Raw genomic sequence first — 14098 nt, forward strand, 5'->3', positions numbered from 1 at the left:
ACACTTCAACTTTAAAGGAAAAGATGATAAGAAGGAACTTTGAAGGGTTGTCAATATTATTATTTACAATATTTATGACAATATTATTATTTATAATTTTTAATTACTTATAATTTTTAATATTTATAATTTTTCATTATTTATAATTAATTTTAAATGCTTGTATTATTGAATTATTTATTTATTTCTCTTTTTACATAAATTGTTACTTTTTATTTTAATTTTAAAGTAGTAACCTTTCTTTTACATTGATCGAATAGGGCGACCAATTTTATATTCTTCAAAATCCTCTCATCCAATCTAATGGATAGTTTTGCGCAAAATTTTTATCAGGTGTGAAACAATGTTTAGAATGTTTTATTTGTTCACATTCACGGACTTTTTCTCGAATCAAGTATGTATTTAATTGTATAAAATGTGATAAAACATCACAGAGAATGATATTTGAGCTTAAAACAATCACTACTTTTTGAGCCTTCCTAACCAAAAAAAGAAAATTAAAAGCATTATTTTTTTTAAAAAAAATATATTTATTTACAAATTTTACTATTTCACACATTTCTTTGCATACAAACAAATTTGTTCATATTTACATGCATAAATTTAATCTTTACCTAAAAACAACTCGAAATCATGCGTAAAAATGGTTATGGACATCAAGAGTAAATCATACTAAAAAATAAATCAATACAAAAAATAATTTGCAATAATTCATGGAACCTGTCCATTCGCTTTCATATACTTGACATGGAACCTGTTTATTTGCTTTCATATATTTGACGTGGAACATGATTATATGCTTTCATATACTTGACACAGAACCTGTTTATTTTGTTTTATGTAATTGACATGAAGCATAAATAAAATGCATCAATATAAGCAAAATAAAATTCATGGGAAATAAAGCATAAGCTTCTTATCAGTTTCTGAACTAACGAAAATTATTGGCATTGTAACGCGAGATTTTTTCTTGCCCTTTTCCAACAATAATTTTAAAATATTCTTCCTTAATTCTTTCAATTTTACACATTATCTTCCGTGCAAAAGCAGTTCTAACCCAGCCATACAGCAATGCACTCTTGTAGCGATATTATTTTGTTATGCTAATTATTTTCGTATATTGAGCTATAATAACGCAGAAAGGATTCTTAATACATGACGTATATGTTTCTCTTCGAGTTTTGAATTAGACTTTCTCACATTGCAACATAGGCTTCCTTTTTGCTTTTTCCCATACATGATTTTAAAATGCCATTCTATAATTTCGTGTAACATCTTATACTGTGTCTTAAAAACAAGATCCAAACTTATGCAGCTATACGTTTTTGTAAAAATATTCTTTTCCGAAGATTATTTGCTTTTGTAAGTCTTATTTGCTTATTTGCTTTTATGAGCTTTGAAAAGGCTTGTTACATCCTATGCAGTGTCTTAAGAACAAGATTCAAACTTATGCAGCCAGACTTTTTTGTAAAAATATTCTTTTCCGAAGATTATTTGCTTTTGTAAGTCTTATTTGCTTATTTGCTTTTATGAGCTTTGAAAAGGCTTGTAACATCCTATGCAGTGTCTTAAGAACAAGATTCAAACTTATGCAGCCAGACTTTTTTGTAAAAATATTCTTTTCCGAAGATTATTTGCTTTTGTAAGTCTTATTTGCTTATTTGTTTTTGTTGCTTTGAAAAGGCTTGTAACATCCTATGCAGTGTCTTAAGAACAAGATCCAAACTTATGCAGCTATACTTTTTTGTAAAAATATTCTCTTCCGCAGCTTATTTGCTTTTGTAAGTCGAGCTGGTATAGGAGCTAATGCACAGCATATGAAACAGAAAAGGATGCATAAATAATAAAGTCCATTATATGATTTTAAATCATTCCTGAAGAAACCTAAAATAAAAATATGAAATTAGAGGGTAAAAAAACTAAAATAACAAGTCAATATGGATGGTTGACTGAATGTAAACAATAACATGCTTTCTAAAACCGGAAGAAATTCAAAAAACTTTCAGTGTATCCCTCCGCTTATACTATTCTTACGAGGCGTTGCGTGAACAGGCTTAATATTCTAGGAAGTTTTATTATTGTGATTTAAGTTTCAATTTACTCTTAATTTTACCATTTATAAGAATTTACTATAGTTTATAAATTCTAGCAGGTCGTGAGCCTAAAACAAATTTAATAAAATTAATATCACGGCATAAATAAAGTGTAAGGTTTGCCATGTTTTGAGTGTTAAGTTTATAAATTCTAGCAGGTCGTGAGCCTAAAACAAATTTAATAAAATTAATATCACGGCATAAATAAAGTGAAAGGTTTGCCATGTTTTGAGTGTTAAGTTTATAAATTCTAGCAGGTCGTGAGTCTGAAACAAATGTAATAATATTAATATCACAGCATAAATAAAGTGTAAGTTTTGTCATGATTTGAGTGTTAAGTTTATAAATTCTAGCAGGTCGTCAGCCTAAAACAAATTGAATAAAATTAATATCACAGTATAAATAAAGTGTAAGGTTTGCCATGTTTTGAGTGTTATCCCTTATTTGGCTATAATTCTAAAAAATAGTGCCGTTTGTTTTTATTTTGAGTTAGCATCATGTCAAGCTTGCGGAGTCTTCCAAATTCATTTGTTGTTTGGTTCGTTGAAAATTAAATTGAAAGAACGAGACCCTAAAAAATGCCTATTCTATAGCGTTGAAACCTGGTCAATTATTATTAAATAATAATAAAATCTCAATAAATAAGAATTATAAGCATTTTTGTTGATAAAAATGTTGATAAAATGACAGTAAACAATTATATTTTTTATTTTATTTTATAATCAGCGTTGAACAGCCTACCCAATTCTGAGTTTAGGGCTAGCAATGTTCAACTCCGCAGTTTTGTAATTTTGAACCCAATCCCGAAGACAAGAAAACACTTAGATCAAGCATTCAGCAAACTAGCCCTCCTGGAGGATTTTTTAAAGAGACTAAGCCACATTTGCGCTGCGTGGTGAGGAAGACCGCAAAAGCCTCACATGGTTAGCCCGGTAACAAGGGGATTCTAACTCATGATCCGTCTATCACTGAGGACATTTTACCTTATATCTGCCAGCACACAGAGTTCAAAATACAGGGTGATTCGTAACGAAGTATATAATTTCAATACTCTATAAATGAAGAGCAATGTAATCTGCACCTTTTAGTCACACGTCACACATCTAGCCGGTAATCGATTCCCCCCCCCCCCTTTAACACGTGTTAAGATATCTGACTCAAATCCATTGATAATGACTGTGATACGATGTTTCAACTCCGCTAGATAAACAGGAAGGAGAGAAACTAATATCTTATATTTTACAGTCAGTCTATGGAAAGAACTCCCCTCACTATTCGTCTGGAGCAGTAGCGGTGACTATGGTTACGAGGTTTAACTATTTCAAGTTGGGGTGATAGGTCAATATTTAAGACACGTTTTGACTCGGGTCCCTAAGGGAATCAGGGAAGAGAAAAACTCTCCTCTTTGAAATGCTCTTTTTCTTGTTTCCATAGCAGCAGATGGCCTTAGACTTTGTGGTAAGGGAAGTTTTTCCATAGACAAACTGTACATAACCCTGCATGTGGAAATCACAAGGTGATAAGGGTTAGGTTAGAACTTTTGAATTGCCATAAGGTAAGTGGCTTGTCGAAGTCAACTGCTCTCCCAATCCACCGGTGAAGGAGATATTTCATCAAGGTAATCTCACATGTAGGCTAAATAGTGTGATTTTTCACCATCCAATTGGAGAATGAAGTTGCCTGTGTCATCCTGCAACTGTAGACTTAAATATCAGCCAAGTAGTTTGCATATTCAAAAAAACATCTCCCGTGACAGTTTAGTCTTGAAAAAAGAAATTGCCGAACACTTTCTTTCTGGACATTGCACAGAACAGATTTACCTTAGGGAAAACTCTCACATGTTGATCTGGGAATTAGCCATTCTTCGTTTCTCGAAATAAAGCATTTCGCTTGTTTACCTTTTCACTGACGTGGAATGTCGCATCATTAGTGAAAACTAAGCGGAATTCATCACTATCGATGGATTTGATTCTGATACCTTAAGATGCGTTAGGGCGCAAATGCATTACCGGCTGTGTGTTGTGTGACAAAGGGGTCACAAAAAACCATTTGCGACTGTCTCTAACAAGACTTAAAATAATCCCATGCACTTTTCTTGTAGGTAAAAAATAACATATTACATTGTTCTTGATTTATAGTGCATTGAAACTATGCTTCTTAATCAATTACTCTGTATAATTTCGTTTCATTATGACTTTTGAAAAACTTTTTTTACTTACCTATTAATTGAGGTGAGGCAAAACTAACTGGAGCAAATAGAATACCTTTGCAAGACATGCCCATAATATGATCCTTTTTATCTAAAACATCGAACATTTGCCCTGCTATAATGGCTATGAGTGCTCCTGTTCCATAGGAAAAGAACAAAGTTCCTATTAAGAGCTCTGTAAAATTACTTGACAGTATCATTCCTAAAACAGTTATAGCTATATAGGAGTTTGCGACAACCACAAATGAACTGTATGTCATATAGCCTTTATCCACTATCCATACCAGGGAAACACGACCCAGCATGTCAAACAAAGGAGGAAATGTCACAAGATATATTACGTATTCGCTCGGTACTCCTTTATCTCTGGAGTAATCAATTAAAGTAGTGAAAACTATTGAGGTAACAAAGTGTTCAAGTGTTATAAGTGTGGATATACACCAGAAGGTAGAATTCTTAAAAATTCTCATAGTTCTCCAGAAATATATTGTATGGTTTTTACTTGTATCTGTTGGTGTAGAAATTTGTTTTGAATTATCTCTCAAGCCTTTCGCAGAAAAACTTGAAGATGTATATATTTTTAATTGCTTATTTTCATCACTATTATCATGTGAAATATGTTCTTCTACAAATTCTAATGCATTGCTTGTTTCACCATTATCTCGCAAAATCGATTCTTCTTTAAACGCTGAACTATTGCTTGCTTGACGATTATCAGGCAAAATGGTTTCTTCTGTAAATTCTAATGATTTGCTTGTTCCATCATGTAAAAGAGATTCTTTTGTAAATTCTAATGAATTGCTTGTTTCCCCGTTATCTTGAAAAATGGATTCTTCAATAAATTCTAAACTACAGCGTATTTGACGATTATCAGGTAAAATGGTTTCTTCTGTAAATTCTAATGTTTTGCTTGTTTCATCATGTATAATTGATTCTTTTGTAAATTCTAATGTATTGCTTGTTTTACAAGTATCGTGCAAAATGGATTCTTTTGTAAATTCTAATGTATTGAATGATTCGCGTTTCTCAATTCTGTCACTACTTGAGCTTTCCTTTTTCAAACTACTTTGAAGGCTCAAATTTCGATCATCTTTCAGCACAGTACATTCACTTCTCTTTGTTGAAAATTCTTGTGAGTTACGCGTCTCATGAAATAATGTTGCACATTTGAGTTTTAGATCAGTTCTCATTACCAACAAGATTAATGGGAGTCCATTTAACAAAATGCCGGATATAATAAGGCATGTCCCGGACGTTCCATACTCATTAAGTAAATAAATGGCAATTGGAGGAAAAATGAAACCACTAATGCAAGATCCGGCTTTATAAATATCGTTAGCAGTGTTAAAGTTTTCGTTGAAGTGTTTTTGAATAATATTTGAAATTAAAGTTGAGCTGAGTGATTGTCCAGTGCCTGAAATAATAAATTTAATTATTGAACAATGAAAGGAACATTTCTTTAAATACATATGTCATAAAAAAAACTTAAATACTTGCATTTGTTTGAGTTCATCGCAGAATTTATTTTTAAAAAAATGCAAATTGATAAAAAGTTTACTCTATGATCACATTTTGACTGGCCTATTATGGGCCTAAAGCTTTTTTTTGTGAAAGACACAAGTTATTTATAAACTATAAGGGTTAGTTCTCTCGAAATCATCATTAAAACTTTTATTTTTTTCTGACAGTACATGTACATTTTTATTCGATTCGATTTTTTATTCGATACATTCAATTTTTGGGTTAGGTTATTATGAATATTTCGAGTTAGATTTTAAGACGTTATATTTCATACGGAATATTTTTATAGTAGATTTTTGGATAGCAGATTTTGAGTGTAAAAGCTAAGTTTTATTGTATTTATTTATGCTTTTCTAAAAAAAATTCTAAAATTTACGTTTTTACCCCCTAACCTTAGGCCCCTTTTAGGAGATCTAAATGTTTTTCAATTTCGACTAAAAACATTTTTGGCAAATATTAAACTGATAGGTACAATATTAGTATTAGTATTTGTATTACATAGTATTAGTATTTGTATTACATAGTATTAGTATTTGTATTACATAATAAACATAGAACATGAATAGTATTAGCGTTATGGATAGGTACATAGGCAAAATGAACACAGTTACTACTTTTTTGGCTTGAAATGTGAATTTTCGAGAAAGAATTTTTGTTATAGTCATGCATTTTAATATTCAGACAGTTTGTAATCTTGATTTCCTGATTTACAAAATAAAAGTTTTATAATTAAAGTAAAAATTTTTTTCACTAAATAGTGTTTCGTTATAATCAGTAAAGAAAGTTTATTTGAAAAATTTATATTTCTAATTGAATGTTTAAAGTAAACTAATTTGAAAGCAGGTAAAATCCCTCTTAAATCAGTCACGCCATTACTATATGACCATTATTACCATTACTATTCCGAATTGCCGAAAAATGTCTATGCTATTTTACTGATACTTTAACATAGGGAATAGCAGCTTCAGGCTATTCCTCGAAACCTCTGTCATTTAATAAAATAGTTTAGCTAGTTGTTTTTATAACTTTTATGAGTTTGTAACAGTTGTTATTGTCTGTTATGTTTCGTTAGTATATATTAACTAGAGTTCGCAATTCTAATTAGGAAAATAACGCAAAATGCCAATATGAAGGAAAATCAAAGTTATTCTCCAACCATGCACTTTCTAGGCCCATAAATATTCACGAAAATTAAAAGTTGTTAATTTATTTTAATGATTATTGTCTAGGTTGGAAATCTTGCCAAATAGTTGATTTTTCAAAAAAGTTTCATATCTTTTCTTTTAAAAATTAAAGCTATTTATCCATTTTAAAGTTCAGATAATTCTTTACTATAAGGTAATGTATATTTACCATATTCCCGACCGTGTTTCTTGTTCTCTACGGTAGGGGGCAGTATTAGTATAGGTTGTTTCAACTTCCGGTAAAAGATTCTGGTCGAAGAATTTCTGCTGGTTAAAGTAAATTGCGTTAATCCGCATCTCAACGATCAGTTTTCCAAAATATATTTTTCACCCGCAGGTTGTCGGACTACCGAAGCGGGGGTGCCATCCCCTCCGCAGAGGATCAAAATTGTGATGGCATGTCTTCGGATCATCCTTCGGAATGTTTCCCAGACCGTCGCCAATAGACCATTGTGCAGCTCTAGTGCGACGTAAATTAACAACAACAAAATATTTTTTTTCTTCATATCTTCATGTTATATTTTAAAATATGAACAACTGAGAAGAACAACTGAGTATTCCGAGTATATGCGAACAAACCGGAACGTCAAAAAAAGAAATAGTCGCGTCAATGCTATGAGGTCAGAAGTGGGCCCCAAGACTTCCGGTAGGGTTTTTTTTTTTTTTTTTTTTAGGATAGGATTTAAAGTTTATTACGGCTGGTTATCAAGAGGAAAATAAAAAAGTTTTTTTTTTAAACTATAAGTATTATTTTAAATTCTTACCGTGAACAATGCCTATAAAAAAAGTAACAACCATAATATCTTCAGCAAAAAACGTTGCACCAAATCCTATTGAGGATATTAGACATCCAATTAATGTAGTTCGCTCCGGGCCAAACTTCTGGCCTAGCCAGCCTATGAAGGGACCTGAAAAAAAATTTTAATTTTAATTTTAGTTTCATAATATAAGACCCTAACATAAAAAAAAGTTAAGGTAATAACAACGGTAGTAAAGCATTTTTATTAATTGCAAACATGAGAGTTGAGAAGGAAAACTTGTTAATTACTTTCTACTCAAGCGCCAAACCTATTCGAGCATTTATTGGAAAGAAGGACCAACTTTCCAAAAAGCATGTACCGTTATGGAAACCTTGGGTCAGAATTTTCATTTTATTGTCACAAAAATGTTTGCACTAAAAACCTTTTTTCAATAAAGCAAAAATATTGCAGTTTCAAACCTTTCATCTAAAAAGGGTTAAAAATTATTTTTAAAGTTTTTTTAAAAAAAGTACTGTCACTTTAAAATGGTAACTTAGGTCCATATTGACATTTGAGTTGACGTAAAGCTAGCGATAGGATCAAATTGCATTGTCCATTAAAATTTCATGACAAGGTGGATTTTAGCTGAGCATACAAGACGTTACGAAAAGAAACCTTATAATTATCTAAATTAAAGGTTATTTTCACCTTAAGACTAGCTTTATTCAAGTATTTCTTTTCACGTTTGATAACCCTAAGACAACCTCGATTTAAGGTTTTTATAAAGAAGGTTGTTTTCCAAAGTTCTGGATTAGGACAATGTGCGTAGAATAGAGCAGATTGTCAAAGATCTCATTTTAAGATTAAAAGGTTTACACGTAAATCGTATAAAAACCTTTTTAGGTTTACATTAAAAGGCTTTTGCTGAGAGAAAATAAGCTTTATTTTGCTATCTGGGTATAGTTGAAAGTCTTAATCGAAATCTCTTTCAAACTCATTGATTCAGTTATAGGCTGTTGTTTTTGCAACATTGTCTAAAGAAAACCTTGTTCAAGACAAATTTTCTTTCAACGTCGACAATAGTCACTTGATGCTATATCTTGGCTATAGAAGAATGGATCCAGACTTAATACTTAAGGTTTTTCAGCATTGGGCTGAGTTTCACGAGCATTATGAGGTCTGCCAGTGACATGCAAGAGTAAGACATTTATCACTTAATATCCCAGTGCATTTCTTTGCGCACGAGAAACATATTGCTGCAGACCTTTTTTTCTAAACCTCTTGCCACACTGGCTGTTCACACATTGGCTGTCAAACAAAGAGAGCCATCTTTCTTCATTGATAATATGTTTGTGTCGATCCTTTTAAAGCTAATGGTAGCGTAAGGTAAGGTACACCTAAAGCATTCAAAACAATACAAAAGCGTGGATTCTGTATTGTTTTGAAGAATGCATTCCAAACGAAATATTATAATATCTGGTTGAGATTACAATTCTAATCCTATAGGATGTAAAACATAAATTTATTGGGATCTGGAACTAACATTTGAAAATCATAAAATTATCTCCTGACATGCTTGATAATTAGAAACTCGAAAATTTAAAAACATGGTGTAAGGTATGGGCTCTCAGCTGTTTTAAAACTTAAAATGGCTACCGAGATGTTACAAAACGCTCAAGATTCCATGTGGGGAGTCTACAAAAATGAACACTGTTTTGATTAGCAATTTAACCTTATAATAATACTGTGTTAAAGAAGCCTTATTTTTAAAGTTTGATTTCTCAGGAACTATTCAACCGATTTCGATCAATTTTTGAATTTAGCCATGTAAAACTACATCCTTTAAAATAGTGTAAAAAATTTTATAGTTTGCAATTCAAAAATTTTAGAATGTTATTAATTAAAATAATAATAAATATTTACTAAAAGTTATATTTTGCATGGAATTATCTTTGGATAAACGAATTTTATAATTATGAGCAAAAATATTTTAATTTGATATAAAAGTTCTCGTGATATGGCGAAATACGCAAAAAGGAAAATAAACATTAAGGGTCCAAACTTTGGACTGCTCTCCTGACCAAACTATAGTGACCATATTTCCCATTTTGCGGCTACCCCCTATATTTTGAGGGTCAGAAATCCGAATCATTCGAAAAAAAGGTAGATGTATTCAAAGAAAGAACATTTTTGTGTCTGATTCCGTAACTTAGAATATTGTCTACTCAAATTAATTAGCATATTTGAAGTCACCTTCTTGAATCATTAAGCATGAGTCCTAGAACCTGAAGATCCGATTATTGAATCAATACTTATTCAGGGTGGTTCGTTTTTTATTTTACGCACTGTACATGTAGAAGTCAGAAAGTAGATTGCTAATTACTTAAACTAGATTTTAATTTTTGTGGTCATCTTATGAGTGTGCACATTTTATTATTAATCTATAATATTTAAGATAAAAATTGCATCACTTACCTAATATGCTATTGATTAAATACATCGTGAAAATGGGTATAGCTGCTTTGTCTCTCTCCGTCTCATATCGGTCTATAAAGGAAACATAAAGCAAACCAAATAATCTGTATGGACATTGTACTATGCAACTGATTAAGCTACATTCTAAAGCTACAATCCATTTTCTGCTGTTTTCCATGCCTTCTTTCTATAACATGAGAAAAAGGCTTAATCCAAATGTTTTATGATACAAAGGATGTTCCGTAGTGGTCACCTTAATGTATATACATATAGAAACTTTTTCCGAAAAGGAAGACCAAAAAAAAATATAAGAGATGGGGTTCATGACATTATGGTCCCGCCGTTTCGGTCTCGTTGCCGTTACGGTTCCTTTGTCATTTTGGTCCCTTTCCCGATTCAGTCCCTTGTTCTTTCAATTCGTCTATTTTGATGTCCCATTTCTTACTTTTTTAAATTACAGTGGTAATGTTTCAATGGCCCTAATCATAATTTGAGTAATGAAATTAATTATTATGTAATGATGTATTATGATTGTGAAATTTGGAAAACAAATAAATAAATAAATAACGATCGCTATGCTAACTACCTTCATTTTTGTTTCTCCTGTTAGCAGCCAAAAATTAATAAAGTAGCAATAAAGATCATTGCGATTACATTAGAACGTTTTGCAAATTGGGTAATTTTTTTAAAATTTATATACAACGGAACTGAAACAACAACGGGGGCCGAAAAGGCAACAGGACCGAAACCCTCTGCTTCAGCGCATTGTAGGCTCAAATTATTATTTTTGAGGAAAAACAAACAAGCTCTATCGAAGTCTGACAAATGACTGTCGTAGGAGATAAATGTAGAAAGCATCAAAACATGTTTGATTGCCTCTTATCCTTCAACTGCTTCCGGTTTCTTCTGACAATTTAACAAATTTTGATGTTTATCACATCTGTCTTCTTCAATAGTCAGACTTTGATAGCGTTTTCTTATTTCTCACTTAAATATTACTTTAAAATCTCTAACGTTTATTTATTTATTTTTTTTAATTTTGACAATAATTCTAAAAATATATAATAAGAGTTGTTATTGAGGAACAATTTGCGTCATAAAAACATTTGTAACAATTGGATACTTTCAAGCGACGTCATGCGTGGGTAAGCCAATCAGGTTCGACACACGTGTGACGTCGTTTGCGGGTATCCAATTAAATATGATCCGAAAACTGATTCAGCGTGATAATTAACCGAATCCTTAAAACTGTAACTATACTTAATATTGAGTTGTTTTAGAAAATGTTCAATGTTCCTCTGTCCGATTTCGTAATTTAAAGTACCGCCTACAAAAATTAGTTAGATCACCAAAGTAAGATTCTTTAAACTTTCAGATTGTTTAGCACTTGAAAATACGATTACTAAATCGAAAATTAAATAGGGTACTCTGTTTTTTTATTTTGCGTACTGTACATCTAAAACGTCAAGGGCTTCAATCCCAAGATGCCCTAATAACCTCCCTTTAATTTTTAGTTCATTTCCTGGTTCTTGTCCACTCTGTTTGTGCTTACGATATAGTTTCCATCACTGTTCGATTTTGTTACCTTTAGAATGAATTATTATAAATTATTAAGTTAGGCGTAGCTTAGCCGCATCTAGCGTCTGTTAATTACACAATGTGGTCACTCCGATGTGGTTTAAGAGAGTTACTCCTAAACTTCTTTAACAAAAAATGACGCTGTTATTATTTTACTTTTTCAAACAAATAATGCAAATCTTATAGACTCATTTTGTACTTAATAAGATGAAAAAAAGTGGTAAAAGTGATCTATATATGAAAACCACCCGTTTTAAAAAAGTGGTAGTGCATATTTATTTGTACAAAGAAAAAAAAATTCTGTTGTTGATCACGTGTTAGCTTTAAAAAAACTACTGAGCCTTGACATCACATCCAAAAATAACTCTTTGCATAAATTATATATTATGGTATATATTACAAAATATACATCATGCATAAATTATATATTATGATATATATTATAAATTATGGTAGGCTTTGTCTTCAAATCTAAATGTAACTCTTTGCTTGAATTATATATTATGCATAAATTATCTATTATGATAGGCTTTGACTTCAAATCCAAGCATTTCCAAATATAAGCCATAACATAAATTATATTTTATGGTAAGCAGAACTATCCTGTCTCTGCAAAATAAATCCTAATGAAACACTTGTATGACAATTTCTTTTTTATTTTTCGATATAAGGAAACGTCCATTTCCGTTAAACGGATTTACTTTTTAAAGGACACTAATTAAATATGGTTTATATAGAAATTGTTATTCAGATGTAAAATATATGAATCATTCTAAGCCATCTAGATTTGATGATTTTTTTCTACTTTAAATTAAATTTAATATAGCTTCTGTTACGCATAAAAGACTTAACATGCAAATTCTACTCTGCTCTGCGTTTCTCACAGAAATAAGAAATAATTTCTATAAAAAGTAAACAGAATCATAACAAACGCCCGTAACATCAATTTTTTTTTTTAGAATGCTTGTCAAAAAGGAAATAAAAATGTATACACACTAAGTTTCATAAATTACTATTTAAATAATTACGTAACAAAAACGCTGTTGAACTTTATCAAACTATAAGTGAAAAAAACGTGGTGGAAAACATCAAAACCATATTTATTACCTGCTGAAATTTAAAGTGTTTTTTTTTTAATTTTTTTATTATTTTTTTATTAGGAATGACTTTCTAACTCATTTGTTCCAACCGGCAAGCAAACAGGTTTAGATATTTTTATTGCCCTAAATAATAATTTCAGAACAGCCGTTCAACAGCTGACCCAATTTTTGGGTTCACGACTACGAATGTTCAACTCCACAGCCTTGTAATTTGAAACCCAATCCAGGAGACAAGAAAATTTCTGGATCAAAAATTGGGAGAAATTTGCCTTCCTGGAGGTCTTTTTATAGGAACTAATTCGCATTTGCGTTACATGGAGAGAAAAACCACGAAAACCTCCCACGGTTAGACTGTCAGCAAGGGGATTCATGATCCGTCTACCACTGAGGATATTTTACGTCAGCACTGTGGTCGGTGAGAGCCGGGTGTGGAATTCGCATTGACCAGCCGTCGCTGAGATTCGAACTCGGTTCACCTCATTGGAAGGCGAACCCTCTATCTCCAGAGCCACCACGGTTCTTGAATAATAATTTGTAACTCCGAATGTGCATACATTTCTTTGCTTCATTTTTGACAAGATTTCTAATAATGTATTTTTAAGTGCAGTCTTCACGGAACGCCCATTTCACATGTAAACATTTACTAGTTAAATTATCCTCTGTTAAATTTCGCTCAAGATTCATGATTTTTAAAAAAACAAAGAAAAAATATTCAAAACCTTTTGCTGTAAAAAGTGACTTCCTTAAAATAATAAGTTAAATCGAAACACTATAAAACGAAGCAAATTTTAAAAAAGAAAATTAATTTGTTAAAAAAATTTATTTGTTAAAAAAATTAATTTAAAAAATTTAATTAATTTTTTAAAAGTAACAAGAAATTTATTGCTACATTAGATTTTCTTTTACTTATTTTCAATGTGCTATGCTTAATATTTTTTCATTTAATTATTTCAATCTCATGTGTTGTTTTTCTCTGTGACGAATAAATGCATTATTTAGTAACATTATTTCAAGAAAACTGACCGCGTTATAGAGTAAATAATTGATATATATTTCGTAAAATCAAATTAAGAAACTTACTTTTATTTTGCCTTTTCCATAAAATAGTTTGGTTACCTAATTTTACATAGCATTTGTATTAACATTGAAGAGCGAATTTATCCTTTTGTTCTAAAAACATGACCCATTTAAATTTTTA

General features: G+C 31.0%; 1 protein-coding gene across 2 annotated transcripts; it reads right to left on the reverse strand.

Annotated features, from left to right (window-relative positions):
* Nucleotides 1–515: 515 nt before the first annotated feature.
* On the reverse strand, nucleotides 516–14098 carry LOC107436506 (uncharacterized). 2 transcript variants are annotated; one of them, XM_071186826.1, is made up of 5 exons: nucleotides 13981–14098; nucleotides 10223–10294; nucleotides 7772–7915; nucleotides 4313–5716; nucleotides 516–1884 (listed from the first exon to the last, which is right to left on the reverse strand). In XM_071186826.1, the coding sequence occupies exons 2-5, from the start codon at nucleotides 10245–10247 to the stop codon at nucleotides 1727–1729; spliced, it is 1731 nt and encodes a 576-aa protein (XP_071042927.1). In that variant the 5' UTR covers nucleotides 10248–10294; nucleotides 13981–14098; the 3' UTR covers nucleotides 516–1726. The 2 variants fall into 2 exon arrangements, with proteins under 2 accessions (XP_071042927.1, XP_015903737.1); XM_016048251.3 differs by having other exon boundaries at nucleotides 10223–10409; nucleotides 13981–14096.

This window comes from Parasteatoda tepidariorum, chromosome 10, assembly GCF_043381705.1.
Source record: "Parasteatoda tepidariorum isolate YZ-2023 chromosome 10, CAS_Ptep_4.0, whole genome shotgun sequence".
NCBI classification, from domain to species: domain Eukaryota; kingdom Metazoa; phylum Arthropoda; class Arachnida; order Araneae; family Theridiidae; genus Parasteatoda; species Parasteatoda tepidariorum.

Bases quoted from the DNA above. Each gene is read 5' to 3' on its own strand.
- LOC107436506 (XM_016048251.3), bottom strand. From the start codon at position 10,400: ATGGAAAACAGCAGAAAATGGATTGTAGCTTTAGAATGTAGCTTAATC. The intron at 5,717-7,771 runs GTAAGAATTTAA...TTATTATTTCAG, and splicing joins TTTTATAGGCATTGTTCACG to GCACTGGACAATCACTCAGC. The intron at 1,885-4,312 runs GTAAGTAAAAAA...TTTTTATTTTAG, and splicing joins TGCCTCACCTCAATTAATAG to GTTTCTTCAGGAATGATTTA.